At 35.8% G+C, this 25,485-nt stretch overlaps 1 protein-coding gene across 2 annotated transcripts in view; it reads right to left on the reverse strand.

Annotated features, from left to right (window-relative positions):
- Positions 1-1,058: 1,058 nt before the first annotated feature.
- LOC120627811 (ATP-binding cassette sub-family A member 5-like) overlaps positions 1,059-25,485 on the reverse strand; it is a 65,308-nt gene continuing 40,881 nt past the window's right edge. For both annotated transcript variants that reach the window (XM_039895862.1, XM_039895861.1), the window contains exons 21-36: positions 25,070-25,421; positions 24,615-24,801; positions 24,173-24,289; positions 23,781-24,000; positions 23,356-23,443; positions 22,058-22,226; positions 20,216-20,371; positions 14,438-14,644; positions 12,961-13,121; positions 12,000-12,207; positions 9,886-9,977; positions 9,709-9,796; positions 8,790-8,871; positions 8,077-8,209; positions 5,932-6,095; positions 1,059-4,844 (exon numbers count right to left, since the gene is read on the reverse strand). In XM_039895862.1, the coding sequence (XP_039751796.1) occupies positions 4,732-4,844; positions 5,932-6,095; positions 8,077-8,209; positions 8,790-8,871; positions 9,709-9,796; positions 9,886-9,977; positions 12,000-12,207; positions 12,961-13,121; positions 14,438-14,644; positions 20,216-20,371; positions 22,058-22,226; positions 23,356-23,443; positions 23,781-24,000; positions 24,173-24,289; positions 24,615-24,801; positions 25,070-25,421 (2,537 nt within the window). In that variant the 3' untranslated portion in view covers positions 1,059-4,731. The remainder of the gene's footprint in view (positions 4,845-5,931; positions 6,096-8,076; positions 8,210-8,789; positions 8,872-9,708; positions 9,797-9,885; positions 9,978-11,999; positions 12,208-12,960; positions 13,122-14,437; positions 14,645-20,215; positions 20,372-22,057; positions 22,227-23,355; positions 23,444-23,780; positions 24,001-24,172; positions 24,290-24,614; positions 24,802-25,069; positions 25,422-25,485) is intronic.

The following is a 25,485-nucleotide window of genomic DNA, read 5'->3' on the forward strand; positions in this document are numbered from 1 at the left end:
TCACAGTATAGTTCCAGGCACCGTACGTGACCGTTCAATATATTTGATTACATTTTAATATTATTATTATTTACATGGGCACTATGTTTGTTACATGTGGTGGTTTTTGAACACTTTAAGAAAAATATGATGAACAAGTTCTTAAGTCATAGTTAAATGATATTGTACTATTAATAAAGCTACAAAGACGGGACTTAAGGCATATAAAAAATATTAGTATAGCTTAGCGTAACGCGACTTGAAAGCTGACTGTTAAAGTGATAATTAATGACAAAGTCAAAGTCAAAAATATCATTATTCAAGTAGGCCCATAGGTGGCACTTTTGATGCGTACATAAGAATTACACGGTAGTGAGATGATGGCGATAACCACATTCGTAAACTTAAAACTAAAGCTACGAGGGTTCCAAACGCGTCCTGGTCTAAGAAGAAGCCCACAACAAACTTAGCCGGGTGTTTTTTTTTTGTTATCACCATCACACAATGTCATTTTAAATTATTAGAACGTGACGTGACGTTTTCAGTATTAACGCTTCTTCTTCTTTTGATTTATGGCTTTTCGTAGTGCCAAAACAAGTATTAACGCTGTTAACATGTTGTTAACATGACAGCAATCAAGTGCTATACTTAGTCTATAGCTTTAGTGTAAGTTTTCAGGTAAACTAACGCCGCATCCCCGTTGGCCAGAGCCAAAACGTAAGTTTATACAGAGGCCCAAGCCACAAAATTAAATAAATCCATATAAATTCGACAAATATACATTACTTTAAAGATAGGTTTGGCAAATTTGTAGTACAGTATATTTTGAGTTTCACAAAGGACTTTGGTACATAACAGATTAATCAATACACACGATGTTGGATACCCAGTCAATTAATCCAAATTGCCAGATTAAAGCAATGAAAAGTTAACAATTAATCAATAAATAAGTAAAAATGTGAATCAAATTAACATGTAAATACTATGAAAGATATATAAAAATTATTCATTGTAAAGTCAACATCTCCAAAAGATGCTCCGGTAGAGTAGGTACATTGCCGAAGATCTGTTTGGTGTGGAGTATAAAGATTGAAGAAATTATAAATTACACGATACAGATTTTTCTGCTTTTCGCGGAGTACAGCAAATTATTAGCTTCAATTTCATAGTTTATCGTAGAATTCCGCCTGTAACGCCTGCTTCTATCCAATATTTAGAAAGTCATGACTGACGTTAACTTGATAATTCGAGTTTAGACTTTGATAAAATATACAACTAACATTAAGCTTCAATTGTTTACCCAGATTATAGCAAATCAAGCAAAATGTTAAATGCATACTATTGAATTCAGCACAGTAACGCCTGCTTTTTTCCAATATACTTTAACAATATTGGTGGATACACTATTTTCAAGAAAAATAATGGAGATACTTGTAATTAAGGCATTTATTCTGATAATGAAAATGTAATAACTTTACAAAACCATTTACGTTATTTTTGTACCGAAATATATGAGAAAACAAAATAAAATAGATATAAAACAGTGCTGTGGTTCTTTACAAGGAGCATTTTGAAATAGATAGCTCAAAGTACGACCAAATTACCAACAGTGGTGCTAAAAATTATTAATTCCTACTAAACAAAGTTATCAGGTCTAAAAGTAGTGCGATCTATTTCACATTGTTCCTTTTGTGGAAGAATATAACTTCTGATATACCTGTTAGTTTAGTTCTGTTCAAAGATTTTTATTTCTATATCCTTCTTACCATTAATGTTTGTATTATTTGAACTTTGTATTGAAAGAACAATGTCAAATAGATCAAACTACTTTTAGACCTGACAACTTTGTTTAGAAGAAATTTATAATTTTTAGCACCACTGTTGGTAATTTGCTCGTACTTTGAGCTATCTATTTCAAAATGCTCCTTGTAGAGAACCATAGCGCTGTTTCATACATGTTTTCTTAGATTTGTTATAATTTCATTTTCAGATTAAATAACCTACAATGCAACTAACATAAGAGTATAAATTGCAAAGCCACAGCAAACATCATTACAAACATAGTGCTGTCTGATTCTACTCGGTATATAAAAGTTGCTACTAAAATATCAAATTATAAAAAAATTTACAAAGTATCAACACGACCTAGTATCCATATTCCTACTTTCATCATAACGCCAAGGTTACGTCTTTATACAGATTGTTTAATTTATATAATACCGTAACTAACCTACTCCTTCTATTTGATTAAGTATTTTTGAAATAAAAAATTAAAACTACTACATTTATTATTTGTATTAAAAGACCGACATTTATTCTTTTAAGCTATGTTTAAAAAAAAATCATCGCATTGAAAATGACACCATAATAAATATTTGACTAGACGGTAAGAAATAAGCACGCAAACTTCAGTCTTTAAATTCCTTATGCAGCAATTCTTATTTTAAAAATGTAAGTCCTGCAATTCCAATATAAATAAAATCTACCAACTAGGCCTTCTTGAAAAAGTCTGATATATAATATCTAAGTTAAATAAACAGCCATAATAAGTTTGTTGCAGTCAATTTAACATATTATACAATTTTAAACAACCTGTATATAGATAAATACATTTTAACTCGATGAAAGTTAATCGAAAGATAGAGATTACTATTAATTAGCCACGACACTTAACGTCCCTTCACTCTATAAAACGATTAAAACTAAACTTTTCCAAGCCCAATTTAACAAACAGCAAGATCCAAATTTCACAAACAATGTTGAGTGACGTGACTTTTTAATAATATAAACCTATCTTAATAATTATTACTTACTACAACACCTAATTATTTTTCTCTCTTCAACTGGAAACTTCATACAAAAAAGCCCAAGGAAACCTAAAGAAATAAACTACAGAATATACCAGAAGCGTATTCATTATTTTACATTTTTTTTTTCAAAAAGCACAAAATTACTAATCGGTTCGACGTTAGCTTTAGGATTTTTTCTACGGATTTAAATACCTCTGCATGTTTTCAAAAATATATATTTTCCGGATTTCGCACACTGCAAATAATTATTTATATGAGCTATAGCAAAGTGCATTTTTGAAAACAAGTAAGTACAAGACTTTATAACACACCAATCATAATTTGAAGTTTAGACCATTTTGCTTATTGGCTTCCAACCGTTTCTTTATGAAAATTATTGACAATATCAATAAAATATCAACTTATTAAAGCAGGCTTTACTTTGCGGAAATCCATTATATACGAAGAAAATTACGATAATTTTCTATATTCCGCGAACAGCTGTACGTTGCGAATTCCGCCTTACAGCAATATTGCATGTTGTAAGGCGGAATTTGGCGGTGTTTCTCCTTCATACATCTGTAAATCAACCACCCAAAATAGCAATAAAGAAATTTGAATTATAAACGGTTATAAATTGCACCGTAAAGATTATTCTGCTTTACGCGGATTATAACAAATTAGCTTAATGTTCTTTGTATATCATGGATTTCCGTAAAGCAAGCCCCGCTTTTATATTTTCATAAGATGATCTTTCTCTCAAACTCAAATGTCATTAAACGACACAATACTGCCTACTGTTTACATGTTTTCTTGATTATAATTTATTTACCTTAGTGTACCTTCCAGAGCGGCTGAGGGCTCATACATCATATTTTTCATACAGTCTTTTACTATATATTTTTTACTATGATTCACAAATAACAGTAGAATTGTCCTTTTTCCTCTCATAACTGAATATAAATATTAGTTTATCATTAATTTGAAATTCTTCCCGAAGCGCAGTTAGTCAAAGATTTTTATCGTAGGCGGTCCTAGACAACGACAAGCCATACATTTGGTTTAAGGTTTCATCTTAACTTTTAGAAGACCCTACTCGACCTCATTTTTAGATTTGCGTGTCTTAATACAATTTCAGTTACGCTTAGGATAACAAAAAGAAATAGGTACATGATAGGACCGCCTAAGTAAACTTATTAAATATTAAGTAAACTTTTGCTAATTTCTCAGAACCAGTTTTTAATATTCTTGAAACAAAAAGTCCACTTGGTTAAGGAACTGATTTTTTTACTTTAATTACTAATGCACAATTTCTTAAGCTAGGTAAACGTATACGTGCATTCGCGGCAATTTGCTCACAAAATAACTTACGCGGTATTGGTGCAAACGACGATATGGTTCTACGCATTTTGGGAAGGAGTAAATAAATACACTATGACAGTGCAAGCATCGCCATCTAACTTATTAAATATTAAGTAAACTTTTGCTAATTTCTCAGAACCAGTTTTTAATATTCTTGAAACAAAAAGTCCACTTGGTTAAGGAACTGATTTTTTTACTTTAATTACTAATGCACAATTTCTTAAGCTAGGTAAACGTATACGTGCATTCGCGGCAATTTGCTCACAAAATAACTTACGCGGTATTGGTGCAAACGACGATATGGTTCTACGCATTTTGGGAAGGAGTAAATAAATACACTATGACAGTGCAAGCATCGCCATCTAGCCCGTAAGTAAGCGTAGCTAGTGTTTTGGGTACTAAGATAACTGATGAATATTTTTATGAATACTCATAATATATAGATAAACACCCATCCACTGAAAAACTATTCATGTTTATCACACAAACATTTTCCAGTTGTGAATGGAAATGTTTCACCTTTGCAAAAAGTTGATGGTAAAGAAGTTGTTAAAAATCTTAAAGCCAACGTCTCTAGGTGCCTTAAACTATCCACGGTTTCCTAATGCTCTTGGTCTGAAGACTCGACGTTTTCAGTCTGCGCAAACTTCAGGAACACCTGTTCCAGGGTCGTCTGACTGAAACTGTACTCCACGATGTTCAACTTCTCCTTTGCTGTATATAAAAAAAAAAACATCTTTAATCTTATATATTTAAATGAGCAATTCTTGTATATATATATAATTGGAATCTCGGAATCGGCTCCAACGATTTTCATGAAATTTAGTATACAGGGTGTTTCGGGGGCGATAAATCGATCTAGCTAGGATTCATTTTTAGAAAACGTCATTTTATTTGTGTTTTCCGGTAATAACCGATTTGGTGCAACGAAGTTGCACGGGTCAGCTAGTGTAACATTATTACACATAGGACAAAAATTATCATGCCATCGGAATCCTAAAGTTTTCTATTTGTACACTTCCCTCAGTTTTGTGTAGCTGAGACGATTCCTTCAGTTTTAATCTACAACAGTATTGATACAGTTGTGTAAGCATATCTAAACGAAATAAGGCCTGTAAAAGTGCTTTCCTTTTCCACAGGAAAGTTATGCAATGAGTCCTTTTAAATCTAACAGCCGAGGTTTTTATATGAAAAATAATTTCCAGCCCTGCAGGGCTAGCACAGGAAGGAGACAAAAATTATATCCCTTGATTATATCCCCTAACAGGGGATACAACTAACGTGTCCATCTGCTAAAGCACGAGAACATGGAATAGGAGAAGTTTATTATAACGCAAATATTATTTGGATATTATTTCCAAACGTGCGCCAATTCACTGAGAGTTGATAAAGCAATGGGAGAAGATCAACTTATATCCTATCCCCGTGGAGATAATTGTCTCCTGCCCATGCAAGCCGTACTGCGGTACAAGCTTGTACCTCAAAGCCCCGGAGAGCATGTTACCCGCATTCGAAAAATGATGATGGTCGTAGCAACATTCGAGTATATGAAGATCTTATTACGACTACGCGACGACGGCGTCGGGCAATTTTATTTCGGCTCCCCAAAAGACCTACGTCCACTGCTGGGCATAGGTATTTTAAAGTTCCAAATTCCACGGTTCAGCGGCTACCTGCGATGCGCTTAATGTCATCTGTCCAACGGGGTGGGCCAACGCTTCGCTCACCAGTGCGGGGCTGCCATTCCAGCACCTTGGGACTCAAATTTAAATTATTATATAAAGCAAACGGCACTCCTTACCGTCTTCGATCTGCTGGAAGCATCGCGCAAGGCTGGAGACGGAGCACTGCGGCACGGAGAACACGAGCCGCTCTGCAAAGCTCTCCTCCAGCGTGGCGGCCGGGAACAACTGGGCTACCAGCGCGATGGCTGCCTCCGCGCTCGCACCGCCAGAGGACTCCGTACTGAACAGACACTGAATGTATACACCACAGAAAAAATAAGAAAGTGTGTGTGTGTAACCTTTACGCGCGATTGAAGTAAAACATTTATTATAATTAATTGATGAAAGAGTAAAATGTTCCTGGGACTCCGCCATTTTATGTAATATTTACTATTTCATTTTGTATTCTACTAGCTGTTGCCCGCGACTTCGTCTGCGTTTGTTTTTGTTTTTTGAGAAACATGGACATTAAATTTAGGTTTAGTTGTGTATTCTTATAAAATATATATATATATATTCTCATAAGCAATATATGAAAAGAACTGTCTGACCAGTCTCAGCCCCTCCTATCACTTACAAAAAAAAAGTAATCATATAAGGACGAATCGAAATCGCCGTTAGTTGATTTATATGCTAAAGGTTAACTTTCTATCATTTTTTATATATTCCTTGTGTAAAATCGTCAAGCTTTTTCATCACCTCTCCCAAAGGAACTGAGCATAATTTTCCGAATAAAAAGTATCCAATATTACTTCTATTACGTCCAAGAATATGTTTCTGAAGTTTCATGATGATCGGTTCAGTAGTTTTTGCGTGAAAGCGTAACAAACAAACATTCACATTTATAATATTAGTAGGGATTTAAAATTCATTAATATCACTTTCACATTTTATAAATATTTTCATTTGTTAAATAGAATAATTGAGAGTAGAAAATTGAAGGTTAGATCAGCACATGTCAATGTAACCATGTCATTGAATGTTATAGAATGTTTCAATCGTCAGAAAATTTATTAATAATTTATTTATTACAAAAGTAAAAAATAAACAAGTATATTTAGAGATTTTCAAGAAACTGTTGAGTTTTTATTCACTTTGCTATTCACAATTGATCCGTTTGAAAATATTGAAAATAAATAATCCTAATTGATATTTGCCACTAGCTTGTATATAAGTCAAAAAGCGTGGAGTAGGTATATGACATATACTTACGACGAATTTAAATTAATATTTTTATAAAGCGGAAACTACACAGACGTCTGACGCAAGCGTTACTTCCGTCAGAAAAAAATCTGAGCTACTCCCTAGTCGCGCCTAAAGAAGTTTTACTTCAAAATTAGACTTGTAGTTCCCCACTGTCTCACCTGCCTTTTAATTTTTTTTTTTTACTACAAGTGAGCTCTTGTCTGCAGTCTAAGGTGTAGCGGGTTAGCCTGTTAGGGAGTTTGGTAGTCATTGGTAGAACACTAAATCGCTTAGCGGCGCGTCTTTGTCTGTAGGGTTATAAATTCCCTAAATTGGCCTCGAACCCGGAACTTCCTACTTAAATTTATAACGATCATCGTTTGCGTCACTTAACTACAGATCGTAACGTAAGTGCCACGTAGTTTCCTTATCATAGTTCTGTACGTCAAGTAAACTAAATTTTGATCCCAGGTGAACCAATCTAGGTAATATTTGCCAAGAGGTAGCATGCATTCTAGACAGGATCGTCATTTATCCCGGAAACACTGACGTTTAACAAGAGATTTTGAAAAAAACCAAAAAAACGCGGACGAATTTGTGGGCAACAGCTAGTCTGGTACATATTTTTTTTTAGATATTATTAATGAATGAATAAATTAATATACTTGCACACCAAAAAAGTAGACAAAAAAAGAAAAGTATAGCAAAACAACGTACATGATTTGGCGGCCTTATCGCTCAAGTTTAACGAACGCCAAATAATAAATTTACTAAATAATTTAAACCTGAAACTGAAATTATCGCTTCTAAAAATATTCATACATAAATATTCATAAATTGACAGATATAGTAATATTTTAATCTATATCAACTACGTAATTAACTGTGGAAATCTTTACCATGTCTCGCAATCCGATGATAAGAGGAATCTAGACCGAGTAGCACCTGAGCACTCTCTGCAGAATATATCTTGTAGAACAACAGGTTACCAGAACCTTGCAATGAGTTAAGAAGAAGAGTCTCAAGTCAAGTCTCACCGATGATGGTGTAGCCGAATAGACGGCGTGTTGCCGACCAGCGGCGTGTGTATGCTGACGTCCACGGTGTCCCCCTCCGCCTCAACCTCCCCCTCGGCCTCCGCCTCGGCCGTCGCTGAACCCCCTCCAGATCCTGCAAGGAATAAGCGTTATTTCCGTTATAAGCGTTTTGTGGAAGTTAGGAAATTAGCTTTGTTTACTCTTAAGCCTGGGAGAGCACGTGACGTAACGTGTTTCGGTCGCTATAGCTAACAATAAATTTTGATTATGGTGGTTAAGAACACCAATCGATATCATAATATCTCCCTATTTCGCCTCCGCGCAAAAGGCTGTTATTGCGCTTCGGAAGCTGTTGTCATTGGTTTATCCATCTCTAGATAGCTGGAAGTAAGGACCAGCCAGATTCGCCGGACATTTGGATAAAAAGACCGGACCTTACCTAATTGAGGATTTTGTGCCTCAATTAATATAGGTACGACAGTAAAATAGTTATTGAAATCAAGCTTTTTAGAGACCAGTCACCTGCGCTCGTCAATGGTCGGCGCTCGCTCATTTGCGAAATCCTATAAGCCTTACAATAGCTGGACAAGCCGGACACCGTTTATTTAGGACACGCAATCAAAAAACCTAACTATGTCCGTCTTTATCCGGACGCCTGGCAAGTCAATCAGAGCCCGAGGTGTACTTTGAAAAGCTATGAAGTTAAAAGTTACCTTCGTCTGCCTCTCCTAGTGACGGAGAGTTGTCAGGCGACCGCAGCGGTGACGGAGTCATTGATAAATCAGTTTCTAATACCTGGAAACAAACACTTAACTTAGTCAATAGTTAAAAACGATGAGTGTTAAAATATAAAATATTAATTGTCGATGTAAAAAAAGTGCACCTACTGAGTTTCTTGTCGGCTTCTTCTGGTGGAGTCATAAGCAGACAGACTTGACGTTTCAAAAGTTCTTATAGTGCAAGCCTACCTACTTGAAAAAATGAATTTTGAATTTTTATGATCTTGAAACTTTGACACCAAATCAATCACGTTTGAATTTTGTGGCTGTTGCTGTTTGGCTTAACTGAGTTTCTTGCTATATCTGTAAGTTTTAGTCAATAATGGTAGATTGCCAACCTAACAGAAAGATAATTTTGAAGTCAGGATTTCGGATAAGAATTTTTGGACTGCTTAGCATATATAATAAAGCATTGATCGATTCTGCGGATTAGGTATTCATCGCAAAAGAACTTCCAAAACTAGCCAAATTTGAATGAAAATAATACTGAAAAAAATATGGAAATCAAAAAAGGACTTGAAGTTTTGCTCCATGGCCAAAATAAATTACACTTCTTCAAATCATAAAGATCATCATCTGCAGCCTAATAAAGTTCGAATGCAGGGCACAGGCTCCTCGCATATTAGAGCATAGACCTACAGCGCTTCTCCAATGTGGGTTGGTGGACTTAAACCGTCACGGTGACACAGTCAATTTTGTAACTCTGGGCTGGTACTGAAAATTCTTTAACAGAAGAAACAATACTAATAATTCTTGGGATTCGAACCCGTCCTGAGTCCTCGAGATCCGTAGTTGAACGTGCTAACAAACGAGGCTACTCCAAATGGTTCTTTTTAAAGACACGAATACTCACAGGCTTCTGGTTATGCTGGCCAATTTTCATCTCCAACGTATATCCTGCGCCGTACAAATTCTTCAAATGTTGTGTTGAACCAATACATCTGCGTTTAAAATCATTTATCAGTAAAAAAGTATTAAGGCAAAAATATGCTACTTTATTCATAGAAGTAAAAACACGAGTTTCTCTCACCTTAAACCTCCCTTAACCATAATTCCAACCCTAGAACATAATGCGTCAGCCTCTTCCATGGAATGTGTCGTCAATATAGCACCTTTTCTACCCTGGATAAGAAAACATACTGGCTTCATTTTTTTTATCACAAATAGTATCTGGGATTTATTGAAAACATAATATAAAAAAAAATCCTCAAACTAAAAGGAGTCGAGACGATCGTCTCTGAAATTAAATTAAGTAAGTACGAAGGGTTACATGAGCAATGGGAATTCTAGAATTATAATGAAATTTATTTAAAAAGACATATTTTTGGAGTTTACTCCTTAAGAATCGATTTTCATATATAAGGCAATGAGAAAAATGTGAGGAGAAAATCTACTAATGAATGACCTCGTTACGTTTTCGCTTTGCGACGTTGCATGCCCGGCAACCGTCAAATGCGCAAACATACAACGTCGCTTTCGTTTAATTAAGTTATTTTTCCTATTTAAGTTACTAAGGAAACCGAATAATATCTAGATAAAGAAACAAACACATAAATGTATAGGACAGAGTGAGATAGAAAACATAATACATTTTTTTACCTATTCTAGTTACCATGGAAACTAGTAGGCAACTTTTAAGAAAATACACAGGATTTTTAATTTACCCTTTCATTTGGTATTAATCTTTATTCAGTTAAATAAACTCTTTTTGTGTATGTTTCGACAATCGTACTTAAGGAGTAAACTCCAGTCGTGCGTCGGAGCTGACACACACTTTTTTTTTCAAATAAATTCGTAGCTAATATTGGCTTTGGTGAACCGCGACAGTTATGACCTACTGGTATAGGCTGCTTGTCCACCAGAGATCCTATCTAGAGATACAATCGCACGCATCCTTTTAACAAAAAACAGCTTCGTTCAACGCGTTTCCAACAATGTTTTGCTAAGATCAGCTATAAAACCAAAAGATGCTTGTTGGTGGATATCGATATACATATCCTTAGCTGCATAGCTTAGCAAATCTCTCGTTTATTTATCAGAATCGATGTCCAATGCCAAGGTTGGGAGCTGAGTTTGTAACCACATCTTAGGATAGAGTTAAGCTAGACATACGAGATGCGACTAATTTATATGTGCTTCATAGGGGTCTAAACTTCTTGCCGTGTACGGCATAGCTCAGCTACCTAACGCATAGCTTCCTGGCACATCTCATTCGCTCCGCTTAGCCTTTGTGGAAATAATAGCATACTTACAGCTTAGCTTAGCCGAGCTATCTCGCACAGCTTTAATAGAAAATCAACGTTTGCCAGCACATGACTAAGGAATAAGTTCTTCTGTAATAAGTTCCTATGGAACTTCATGGCGTGCAAGTCATCGATATAATCACTGCCCTAAAAAGATGATTGTTTCCGTATCATCTATCTATAATTTTTTTGCTAGCGCATATCCTAGTCATATGAATAATGAGTATATGGTTTGTAGTTTTGAGGGAATAGATCAGTTGTGAGATTATTTCTCGATGTGCAAGTGCGCAGTAGAAATGATCTGGTATTGCGAATAGTAGAAGAATACCAGGCATCCAGATGGTGACGATGTAATTCGGATACATGTAGATGCGATCAGGCAACAGAGAAGGAGGTAATTATGTAAAGAACTCAAGAACACTCTCCATTATAAAGTAATAAAGTAAGTCAACTCAGCCACCCAATGGGGTAACGAATGTGTACATTGTGGGAGATTTTAACTATTGTTAGGTATAGGTTAGGCTTTAACTTTTTACACGTCTCCAGAGAATGTTAAGAGCGCGTATTTTGGAGAATGTATTGCTTTAGGAAATAATTAATATTATAATGGACACAAATCTATCTGGATGGAATTCAATAAATGATATCACGGATTTCCATCAATTACGAGTACATCCTTTCTACTGATGATCATAAAACGGAAGGTTTTTTGCGGTTGATAATGGTTGGAAAAATGGTTTAAATTTATAATATTGTGGACTAGACCGATTCAGAAATGAAGAAGATGGACACCACCCTCAGGGCTCAGACCTTAGGACTTCAATTTAAAGATGGCGCCTGATATGGCAGAATTTGATAATGATGAAGGTACGTTTGTTTCTATCAAAGATTTTTGAGTTACCTGGAAGCTAGCCAGGATAGTGTCCCAGAGGAAGCGCTTGCTCCTCGGATCCATGCCGGTGGACGGCTCGTCCAACAGCACGACGCGCGGACTCCCCACCATGGCCAACGCAAAGGACAGTTTGCGCCGCGTCCCGCCGGAGCATTCCTCGGCGTTTTTACCCGCGTGCTCCATTATTTGTAGCCCGTTCAAGTACGCGTCTACAATCCTGAAAACATCATCAAGAGATATATCTGGTTCAGGTTTTTTTGGATTCATACTCTGCAACATTTTTAATTGTACAGACATTTGTACCTCTTCCATATCAGCACAGGGGGCCTTATAAATAAAAGTGGCATAATGTCGGCGTAGTTTAGTAGTGTTTTTTGCACTCTGGCATTTAAAATAAAGTGTCAGTTGAAGTGTAACAAAACCCTAAATAACGGTTCCAATATTATACGAAGTTTAGTAATAAGGTGGTCTACGACTAACTTAGGCTAGTTTAAGACAGCTTGCTTTTACACACCTTTATTAAAGGCAATTTTAATTAACAAATAAGTAATGCAAAAGTTAATAATGAAACATTAAACATTTATAGTTAAAAATAAATTCTCTATGTGAGTTAAATAGTAGTTAAACGATTTTATAAAAGTTTGTCAATAAATCATTTAGGATCCTGAAAAGAACTTTGCTACTAACCCAAATCGTAAAAAAGTATCCACTCAAGTCCTTGGATCGATTTTCCAGTCAGTCAGTCAGTTGCTAGGTACTGGATTTCTCTGTCCAGAGATTCAACACCAGAAACAACACTTGTTAGTGCGTTAAGCCGTCGTCGGTCTATAAGAACCGTTAGAATCCTCCAACCTGCATCGAAGCACTATGGATCACACCGTTTCCTTGTCTCCAAAGAGACAAAGACTGGTGCAAAGCAGTCAGATGTTTGTGGACTGATGAACAATGTTTTAAGCAGGTGCAAGGTTACCTCGGCGTATCAGCCTTGCTGATGCCGCGGATCGCAGCGTAGCACTCGATGTGCTCGCGGAGGGTGACGTTCTTCCACAGTGCGTCGTGCTGCGGGCAATAGCCGAGCATCTGAAACGGGCCTGACTGGGCGTCGTCGATGTTCTGCCCGTCCAGCATTACCTGTAGAAGGTTAATATAGATAGAGTTATGTTTTGAAACAGCTAGGGCCGTCGCTAATTGTGACTAAAAATCATAATGAGCATAAGGAAATAAGGAAACCTGCACGCAATCTCCATAATGATCTATTCAAATTCATTTATTTTAAGTAGGCCTACTTTATAAGCACTTTTGAAACGTCGAGTTCTCAACGGTGACTACGGCCTAAACTCTTCTCGTTATGAGAGGAGAGTGGAGACAGTCCTTAGGATCAAAGAGTAATTTAAAAAAAAAAAAAAATATTCCACTACAAATTAGCCCTTGACTGTAATCTTACCTGGTGGTATGTGATAGCTTTTTTTTTTAAATACCACTAAACGAACTAGATTAATCTCGATTTTGTTTTTGATTTAAATAATTTTTCTGCAATAATGAATGCAAAAAATGATAAAATGTTTTTTTTATTCCGCCACAAATTAGCCCTTGACTGCAATCTCACCTGGCGGTAAGTGATTGCTAAGATGGTAGCGGGCTAACCTGTTAGGGAGTATGGTAGTAACACCCCTAATCGGTTTCTACGCGACATCGCACCGGAACACTAAATAGCTTAGCGGCACGTCTTTGTCTGTAAGGTGGAAACTACCCACGGCCAAAACCTCCCACCAGACCAAAATCTTCTTTAGTTTCGAATTCCAGTTTGTTGAATGTTGTCAGCAATGACGTCAAGATTGCGTCCAGCGAAACAACAAACACAACAAGAACGCGTTCGAGCCAGGACGTTCTGTTTGTTTGCACCGCTTAGGACGCAGATTGCACACAGGCGTTTGTGGCCCTCGCTTTATACGATTATTCATAGTAACTGATATTAATATAATCCTCGTAGATTTTTCTCTTAAGTGTTTTTTTACAGATCCTCTCTCAGGGGCTCTCTAGGAAGTTAGGCGACCTATATATTTTTTGGTGCCATTTTGAAATGTCAAAATTTCCAGTGTTTTTTAATTACGTACCTACTTGTTTCATAAGATTTTTTTTTAATACTGATCTTAAAGGCATATACTTATTTCGACATTGACGGTAGGGGAGCCGCAATTGGGAAAGCGATCATGCCGCGATTTCCAGAGAGTCGCAGGTTCATATCCTGTCGGTTCCGTAAAAATGCATTATATGCAATTTAAATTTATAAAAATTGATAATTCCTTCAAGAGTAGATAAAAACACTAATGAAAATTATAAAATTTGTTTTGATGAGATTTCTGGTATTTGAATAGGCACAAGATAATTTATTTATTTTCAAAAGTAAATTATCTTCTCTTGAGTCATAGTGTGAACAATTAACTCACAGTTCCGCAACTGAGCCGCTCCTCCGCCGTGATGATCTTCATAGTGGTGGTCTTCCCGGCGCCGTTGTGCCCCAGCAGACCGAATACCTCCCCCCCGTGCACCGCCAAAGACAGCCGCGCCAGCGCCGCACGTCTTAGCGGCTCCCCTCCTCCACAGCAAGAGTTGCCGTTACGTGAACCGCGGAGCTTGTACTCTTTGCGGAGATTCTAGAAAAAAAAGAGAGTTGACACACTTCTTCTACATATTGACGGCCAACAGGCGCAGCGACCCTTTTTATGTTAATTAGAAGTTATGTGGGACTCCCCAGGCTAGATAAAGGGGGTATACCAAAACTATAACCACCATAGTACGCCCCTCTTATTGGCTTTGTAAGACGCCCGGGGAACCAGTTGAATACCTCCCGGACGTTTACCAACCACTCCAACCAACTAATGGGCCCCGCGCTAGCGAGGTATCTTAGTACCCGTAACACAAGCTACGCTTACTTGGGGGCTAGATGGCGATGTGTGCATTATCGTCGTATATAAATATAAAAAAATATATATAATTTAATTTAAGTATTTAAAAATCTATAACTCATAATAAAATAAAGTATTAACAAACTGTTGTTTATAATATAAATCCACAAAGAGTAACTCAGTGACCAAAAATAATCAAAAACCCAACTGACAAGAAGGTCGTCCGAGAAAAATTTGAATTCCAATGTATAACGACGAACGATTTACGCTGAATTCTGTGGATTTACGTTTATGGTATTAACCTGGGGAGTATTGCTTTCATTTTCTTTAGTTCTTCGCACTAGTTATAATCCTAGCAAACATAGATAATCCTTGTAAATACCTAACTCATTACTCACAACACTTACACCGTACCTTTTCGTTCATCACGAGATACGTCCATCCACACATTAAACAAAAATATTCTTGCTTCACTTGACTGATACGTGGAAGTCAAGTTGAAAAATAATTTGAACTGTCTCATACAAAGTTTACATTACACAAATGTACCCGAGTAGAAGTAGGCAGGAGGGCTAGGAGATCAAGTTTTATTTATTAAAAGCTTAAATGGTCTAGACATACCTCTATTACAATCATAAGTGTCAAATTCTTATATATGTTTTATTGACATACCAAAATATTCTGTAAGATTTTAGTATTTAGTAAAGATATATATTACCTATAATATTGTATTTATAATTAATTTAACCCATTCACTATTGTTTTTATTAAAAGAAATTTTTTTCCATTTATTACATTAGTTTACAGTAACCTGAAAATGTGTTCAATGTATCATAGACTTCCGCAAAGTAAAGCGTGCTTCTCTTCATTAATACTTAAAATGTTATTTGTAAACAACAAGTGAACAAGCACTGCCTTGATTGTCAATGGCATTGAAATCTTAAGTGCGCACAAAATGCATTTTGCGAGGTAAATTTAGAACACTCTTTATACAGAGGCTGCCAATTATTAGGTCACGTGTTTGTTAAGAGTTTGTTATATTAAGAATGTAATAGAGAATGGGAAATTGTAAAAATTACAATATAATAGAGAATGTATTATTTTTATAATAATAATTGACGCAACGCCTGATCCGAGAGATCACTTAACCGATGGAAAAAATGAAGTATTTAAATTGCGGTCAGTTAAAAGTATAGAGATAGCTCCCGCTAAAACAGGTAGGAAAGGAAGAAGTAATAAAGCTGTAATTCCAACAGCTCATACAAATAATGGTATTTGATTAGTGTTGCCCAAATTCAGTCTTGGTCTTGCAGTCTTGGTCTTGTTCTTGCGTTTTTGCAAGACCAAGACCAAGAACAAGACCGCGTATTTTTAGCAAGACCAAGACCAAGACTGACCGTGCAAGACTTGAGCAAGAACAAGACATAGCCTGCAAGACTCTTGCGTCTTGCAGCTAGGACTTAGCGCTATTTCACGGAGTAGTTAGGTGTAACAGTTCGGTGTATAGGTAGGTAGGTACGCTTAGGAATTCTATGAGACGCAAAAAACTATATCAAAGAATATGAAAAACTGGACCTATGCGCATTACGACTAATACCATAAACATAGCGAATAAAAAAATATCTATTAAAATCAAACTGAGTGCATGCATAGTTATGTTTTAACCATCGGCACTTTGATAATGCGGCATCAAAGGTTTTGTACTTACTTCTCAAAGAAATTTGCCGCTTTTCGGAAGTACATGGTTATGATACACGCGCCGGCGGCTACTTTTGAAATCTAAAACAATCGTTGCCGCCGCGCCGAAATCATAACATTTGACACTATTCATGCAAAATAATTTCGAATTTTAAGAGTACCTACAGGTGTTCCATAGAATAAATAAGTTTCAGATTGGTGATTTTAGATTGGTGGAGGACGCATGAGACAGAGTATCCGATTTTATCGAAAATGGCCCGTGATTTTCTCTCAATACCTGCAACTTCAGTACCTGCTGAGAGGTTATTTTCTAAAGCATCATTAGTAATTAGAAAACATAGAAATAGGTTAAGTGATGAGTCAGCCAGATGGTTACTTTGTATTAATTCTTGGTCAAAAGAATTGATATAAAGTATCATAACCTAATGATAAAGCTGTTGATTTGTGTTGTATTTTATTTTTTATTCAAATAAATGATAAATCGTAAAACTCTTTTATTAAATTTCTTATAAGTTGAGGGTTCAATCTCTTTCTAGACAGATAAGTATTGTTCTTTAAAATACAGTCAAGTTATTGTAATTAATTTGTTTTTTTACATGTTTTAGCAAATGTAAGCTTATCTATAATATAAAAATGAATCACAAAATGTGTTGGTAAGCGCATAACTCAACAACGCCTGGACCAATTTGGCCAATTCTTTTTTTTAAATGTTCGTTGAAGTTCAAAGATGGTTTTTACGGCGAGAAAAATTCGAATAATTGCCGGAAAAACCCAAAAAACAGCCCTTTTCTATTTCCCATACAAACGTTTTCTAACTAAAACGAGCTTTATTGCTATTATATAAAGTTCATATTGAATTACAAGCAGTCACTGTTGTTTAAACAATGTAGGTATGTTCCTAACGTCAAAGAGTCAATTAGCACTTTATTACCTCTGTACAAAGTTCAAATTCAATCATATCTATCAAAACAGTGTGCATTGGAGCACAGATAAACAAAAAAGAAAAAGAAAACGAAATCGAATAGTTCAATTTAGTCAAATAAAAAAAAAAGTTGAAATAACAGCAAACTGTCAATTTCAGTGGGTTTTTTTCTTGGATTTTCGGTTACCTCCTACTTAATGAGCTAATGAGTTTGCTTTTATCAATTGATACACATAACAAATTCGTACCTATATAGTGTTTTGTGCAGTGTTTATTTACCTTTGATCGCTAATTATTGCATGTGACAAAATCTATAATAATATATAAATCTATAGAGTTTTTTTACGGTTTTTCCGTTAAAACTATTAAACTATACATCCGATTGAATTGTAATTTTGCATCCATGTAGAGGATACATTGACTTAAAGGATAGTCTAACTTTTGTATAATTGTTAAAGTGTATAGCGGGGGCGTTAATGATTAGAAAAAATCATAAAAAACTAAATTTTGAATTTTAACTCTTTTAGGCATGAAATTTGGACAGAATTTTTTTGGGCTATGAGCAAACAAGAATGTATTGAATGAAGTTTAAATCACAAAATCGGTTACGGGGGTGCTAATGAAAAAAAATGAAAATTTTATACTAACATTCCCACATTTAAATTTATAAAACATTCCCACAGACTTAAAATTTAATAAAAGTTTCATGTTTGTTAAATTAAGGTCACTTACTATCAGATTTCGAAAAATTTTAGCCCTAGAGGAGATTGTTAAAATTATTTATATAATTATAATTGTTGATAACATCCTAAAGGTTTTTTATAGTAATAAATGATGGACCAAGCTGTGGTAACCTAATGATTAGTGAAAAACCATAATTTGTTACATAAAAGAAGAACACTTTGAATGCCATGCAAGGAACACATCCTATGAAATGACACCCTTCGGACTGGAACGCAGCTCAGCAGCTTAAATAGGCATGGGGGTAGTAGGGACTTCCCTGGACAAGCTTGGCCACAAAATGCTTTAATAGGTACTACTACTAAAACTTTAAGTGCGGAAGAGTCTATGTAAGATTTGCAGTCAATGATTGCAACTATCTATAATTTCCAAATAATACTGGTTGCCTCTGGAAGGACACATAGGAGGGACATCTTTAGTGCTAAAACACATATCTATATATATAAAAATGTTATGTTGGTTTGTGTACGCTTCAAAAACTCAAAAAGTTCTGCAATGATCGGGATGAAATTTTAGCATGATATATAATACGCATCAAGGATTGTTTTTATCTATTTTTCTCAACCATTCAATCACAATGTGCAACAGCGAAGCGTGGCAGGGTACAACTAGTAAATCATAAATGTTTATTAAGAAACAGTTACTTCCATGGAAAACGACATATAGGTCAGTTGATTTTTCGAATTTCTTATCAAATCTTCAGTTATTTATTAATCTGCTTGATCTTTACTATGGCTATGTTAATTCAAGCTCACAATGTTCCAATTCTAATACGTTTTTCTAAGATTTAAAGTAAACTTTAATAAATAGTAATAGACTAATAGGTAATTGCAAGACTTGCAAGACTCTTGCTGCAAGACCAAGACCAAGACCAAGACTGGGAGCGCAAGACCAAGACCAAGACCAAGACCAGGTGTATTGGCGCAAGACCAAGACCAAGACTGGCTAAGTCTCGTCTTGTTCTTGCATTTGGGCAACACTATATTTGATCGTAAGATATATTATTAAATCGTATATTGATAATTGTTTAATGAAAAACCGTAGGCCATAAACCGAGCAATACTGCTCAGGGTATGCCAGGAACAGGTTGTCCCACCAGACTATAACTTCTGCTTTGTTAATCCGGATATCTTATACATAATTAGTGCATTTTCGTTTTTGTGTCTGATCTTTTCCTGGGAAGATTACGATTACCGTTCACAGAATTAAGAGCATTCAGAAACCGTGTACACGACTTGTATTGAAGCATTTGATGCTTTAGTAACCACTCCACTTTAGTAGTGTTTCTCGAACAGGTGGTTAGTCACTTCACTCTATTTAGCAGATGACAGTAATTATTTTACCTTTAATGTTCTAAACGTTAACAACAAAACAGGGAGAATGGGAAAAGTTGGTGAACTAGCAACATTACGCTGGTGTGAAGTGAGACGTGCGCGGGGCGTTTTCACTGTTTTTAGACACAATGCACTGAATGCAATAATGGCTGAATGAGTGCATAGAGGGTATGCAGATAATATAAAATAAAGAAAATCTTCAGTACGAGTTATAAATCCTTAAAGCTTTGTAAGAGTTATAAAAAGCCTATCCTTATGTATTTATAACTCGTACTGGAGATTTTCTTCATTTTATATCATCTGCATACCCTGTGCATACCCTCTATGTACGCCACTGTGAATGAGGGTTCTGGATTGTCTTAATTCTGTGCTACTGTTATGCTATTTTCTGCCACAGCATTTGGTGGTTGCCGGTGCTATTGCAGGCACATGTGGCTTAACCCCTTCGCCTTAGGTTACACACGGCGGCCCTTTGCAAGATGTGTTCTTTGCATGCAAAGTGTTGGTCTGTTTATAGGCAAGTTTTTATATACCATCAGATGGGCAATCTGCTTGATCCGTCGATTATTATTAGAAAAATAGGCTCTGCAAAAGATAGTTTGTTCGCGATAATATATAACTCACGTGTACAAGCAACGCAGGCGGTTGCTGCGTGTTCTCCGGCGACAACTGAAGAAGAGAAGACACGCGGCGTCGCTCGCGTCGCACGTCCTCATCCTCTCCCAGCTCTCCCCCCACCTCCGACTCCATGTCTGGCTTCTCCGGAGGACTGTTTTTATGCTGGAAGACCAAATCCTAAGTTAGGAAGCTTTATACTGGAAGATCGGTAGTACAATTTATATGTACCAACAACGTAATATTGGAGTTGAGACCCAGCTCTTAAGCAACCAGAGGGTTGGCTCTACATTATCATCTCTAACTCATGATTACCATGCAATGATGTAAGAGACGGAGATAGCCCAGTGGGTAATGCTTCGGCTTGCCTTTCGGGGGGACCAAGTAATTAAATATCACAAACTTTAACGGTGAAGGAAAACATCGTGAGGAAACCTGCATGCCTGAGAGTTCTCCTTAATGTTCTTAGCGGCGGAAGTCTGCCAATCCGCTCTTACGGCCTACACCCTTCTCATTCTGGGAGGGGATTTAGCCCGGTTCGCGTTAATTCGACGTTCGATTGGCGCAGTGGGCAGCGACGCTGCTTTCTGAGTCCAAGGTGTCCATTCCAACTGGAAAATGTGTGTGATGAACATGGATGTGTTTCAGTGTCTGAGTGTATATTTGTACATTATAAGTTCTTATGTACATCCCTACTTCCCTATCCCTATCCCTACTCATATTATAAATGTAATTGTAAGTTTGTTTGTTACGCTTTCACGCAAAAACTACTCAACCGATCCTCATGAAACTTTGTACACATATTCTTGGAAGTGTTAGAAATAGTATAGGATACTTTTTATCCCGACATTAAGCTCGGTTCCTTTGGGAGAGGGGATGAAAGTGTTTGACGATTTTACACCATAACTCCGACAAATTATAACTGATTTAAATAATATTTTGTACTATAGAGTTTATAATATGTGTTTAATTTTCCCCAAACTTTGTGTAGATCTGAATGTGGTTGGTTATAGAGGACAGAACTCCTTATTTAGGGCTTAGCGATACGGAATACTTAAATTTTTTTTAGAAATTCAACTAAATTGAATGCCACATCAAAAAAGAAAATCAAACGCAGACGAAGTCGCGGGCAACAGCTCGTAATTAATAAAAATATTCATCAGTCATCTTAGTACCCATAACACAAGCTACGCTTACTTTGGGGCTAGATGGCGATGAATGATTGAATGAATACGCTTTTATTCACACCAAAGAAAAAAGTAGTTACAGAGAAAAGAGGTAGGTGGTGCATCACATATTAATAAGGTGTTAACATACATTAAATTACATTACCCATAGTTAATATAATCTATTTAAAAATCATATATAAAATATATATATATATATATATATAATGACAAGGTCGCTTGGAAGCATCCGGCTCCGCTTTCAGCTCTCACAAGATAGAAAAATGAATGTTAAAATGTAAAATGTAAATTGTTGATGTTGGAAAAGAGCAACTGCTGAGTTTCTTGCCGGCTTCTTATCGGTAGAATCTGCCTTCCGAACCGGTGGTAGAGTCAATACAAACAGACAGACTTGAGGTTTCAAAAGTGCTTATATTAGGCCTACTTGAAATAAATGAATTTTGAATTGAATTTTGAATTTTATACGTAAAATCGATGGGTGTAGTATTATCGTGGTATATTCATGAATTTTATTTATTTAATGATGCTGATGATTTAAATTCACTGTTAGTTAGTAGGGCTTTTTCAAATTGCACGAACTTGTGCCGCTTTTCCCAGCAGCCATTTACGACTCGGTGTCATCTATTTGCCAAACGCAATCTTATATTAGGCTTAGAATACTTACAGGACATATCCTCCCGCCGGACTTCAGCCGGTCGGCAGCCAACAACACGGCACCGCATATAGGCACGTGTACTAACATTGCCACGATCAGAACCCACACCTCCGCTGTGAAGTAGCTCGCCAGATCGGGCACTGTGCATAAGCCCCGAAGGTTGCAAGTTAAGTATACCCTGGACGGAACATTATGCCGATTAAAAAAAGTCTGTGTAGCTATGTACACGCGTTAAAAGTACACTACTTCTTTGGTATATATTTCTTTCTTTGGGTCTTTTATCTTTGAGCATTTTTAATTTTATTATATGTATTTTATTATATAATCTAATTTGACATAATATATTATTCACTCATTCATTCACTCATAAAAATATTCAGTCAGTCAGTACAGTCATCTTAGTACCTATAACACAAGCTATGCTTACTTTGGGGCTAGATGGCGATGTTACACACATAGTCGTAGTATATTTATATATTTATTTATTTAATTAAATCATCAGAATGAGCCCGCAGACAATGACAATTGAAAGTGTACACTATCAAACCTTATAGCTATCTTCTATTCTATCTATACTTCAGGGTGTCGGTTTTTTGTTTCGGTGCACGCGCGAATCATAAAAATATTCTCTCAACATTTTTCCCTAACGCGCCAAAAGAAATATAACTTCAAAACATGCGGGATATTCTTCGGGGGACTGCCAATAGAAATGAAAACTAAATCTACGTACAAATATACAGTGTATGCATAGCTGATAGGAAGCGTTCGGTGACGATGACGCGGTTTCATGGAATTTTTGTTTATGTAAAAAGTGCTCAAGAAGTTTTAACATTCAAAATGTTTTGAGATAAATCTACTTCATAAGTCTTTGTTTTAGTATTTACTAGTGGTACTTTGAAAAAAGAATTAAATTTTTTGCTCCGTAGTGTTAAACTACCTCCCTGGCGCAACGGCGAGCGCTGTGAATTTAAACAGGGGTCCTTGGTTCGATTTCCGGCAGACAATTTGGGCATTTATAATTTGCGATGATTGGAAACCTATTAGGGGTATAACTACCATACTCCCTAATAGGTTAGCCCGCTACCATCTTAGACTGCATCATCAATTACCGCCAGGTAAGATTTCAGTCTCAGATTGAAAAAAACATTTATCTAGTTCGTTTAGTGGTTAAAAAAAAAAAAAGGAATAAGTTTAGCTTCGTGTGCAAGCATTTTAACTTTTTCGACGAGTAACTTGGCAGAAGGCAATTAATATAATTAATAAAAAATTGCAGCCTTTATATTACTCTACTAATCTAAATTACTTACCTATCAACATAGTATATGATGGCATACGGTATGTACATAACATCCAAAAAACTGAACACCAAATGAAGATAAAATGCAATATTGCTACCTGAAAACAGAAACCGTAATTGAAGTCATATGAATGAAGGCTAAACGGAATTAATTTATCCCAAAGGAAATGAGGCACAAAATGTACAAAGGCATCAGACTAATCTCTTAAAATTGAACTCGTTTCTGAACCGAAATCTTTATATTATTAGATTGTTATAAGTAAACGAATATATTATCACCCCACCAACGGAGAAAACAGAAATGAAAGGTTCAAAGGTAGGTATAAAGACCTGAGTAAACGAAGAAAGCTTGTGGGATGTTCAAGATTTCTCTACAACAGGCTTTTAAGTTCCAATAGGAAGACTTTAAAGACAATCAAAATAAAATACACTTACCCCATTTAAAAGTGTCTAACACAGCGACTAATATAAATGGTATAACTCCAACCCATGTGGTTATATTAGGCATGATACTTTGAGCGGAATCCATTTTGTCAAAGATGTAAGAGAGACATGTGTTGAACAAAATGGCCGATGGACTATAGAGAATAAGAAGACCAGACAGCATAGTAATCGCTGAGCCATTTGTCAAACTGGGTATATCATTGAGGATTACCTGTAAAAAAATAATTGATGATGAAAAATTAAACAAATAATTTATGTTTTAATTAAGAAATAAACAGATCTGGTGGTATTTTTATTACAGTCAGTTAAAAGCAGCTATGGAATCTTATACAAAACAAAGTTTAGCAAGAAAGAGCTTAATGAATAAATTATAATACACTTACAAGACAAAGAACTCCCACGCTTGTGATGATCATAATAAAAATGAGTATTGTGAAGTAAGTTAGAAAATACATGCTCATTGATAAACCGTTGACCCTCAACTGGTTCTTGGCTTTTATCTGAAATATTTATGAAATAATATTTGATTACCTAACAAAATTCAGTACGAAGAAATAGATTTATTAAATTAAGCTCCCAACACATCGTAAAATCGTTAAAAAGTGTTCACGGCGAAATTGGAAAAAAAGTGAATCTCGAGCTTCTTGTTTATAATAGTCTCTGTAATTAGTTAGCAAGAAGAACTCGCAGCTTGCATTCTTAATCACCTTATTTAATCTATGATCTTCAAGGAAGGATAATAGAACCAACGGTATAAATACGCTTTATTAATGTTCAAATTAAGTTACAAAATATCTACTTATAAAATACCTATATCTTACTGACCTCTCTATCATAAACAATATCTACAGCAAGTGTAACAGGAACCAAGGCGAATATCATGCCCATAAAGATGGCGCATACAACATTTCCTAGATTAAATTCTTCCTGTTGCTCAGTTTGTTGAAAAGGATGTGTCAGCACTTCTATTGGCCTAAAGCTATCAAGCTGACCGGATGCTGACATTAGTACCCTAAAAAAATTACATTGACATGAAGAAATGGTCGTGATGAAATAAAAAAGGTCCGCAATTGTAATTGTGTGCAAATGCGATAATATGTCTGTTAAGTTGGCTTTAACCTTTAAGTTTGAAAACAACAGAACGAAAATCCGTATTTATTTTACACCAAGTTATTATTCATTTACTTATTTACTTATATAAAATAATGAAATACTACGCTACGCCAAAATAGAGAAGAAGTCGTACATCAATAATTATTTCTGAAAATCCGAAAGCTTACCTGTAAATGCTATTGTCCAATAAATTTATTATAATAGGCAGACTATGTGTGTAAGTACTATTGTAATAGGCCATTATTTTCCCAAAAGGAATGAGTGTGTCTTTTAAGCTGAAAGCACCAAAGTTCTCCATATCTAAAAGACTAGAAAAGTTTCCATCAAAAAAGTCTATCGGATACGCTCCTAAAGTTTCTAATGAGTCCTGGAGGTCCTCTATTTCTTTCAAATTGGCCTGTTCACTAAACAAGGCAATTGGGGTTCTATTGAAGTAGGCATTGGGGTCCAATTTGAGCGGCTGCATCCGAAAAAACACTATTTGTCTCGATTTCATGTAGAGACCTAAAGCGCAGGAAACTGAAACAAAATATCTAGTTACTTTTTCTAATCGGTTTAACAAATCCAATCAATTTCACTCTGT

The sequence above is a fragment of the Pararge aegeria genome, chromosome 12 (genome assembly GCF_905163445.1).
Source record: "Pararge aegeria chromosome 12, ilParAegt1.1, whole genome shotgun sequence".
Lineage (NCBI taxonomy): Eukaryota > Metazoa > Arthropoda > Insecta > Lepidoptera > Nymphalidae > Pararge > Pararge aegeria.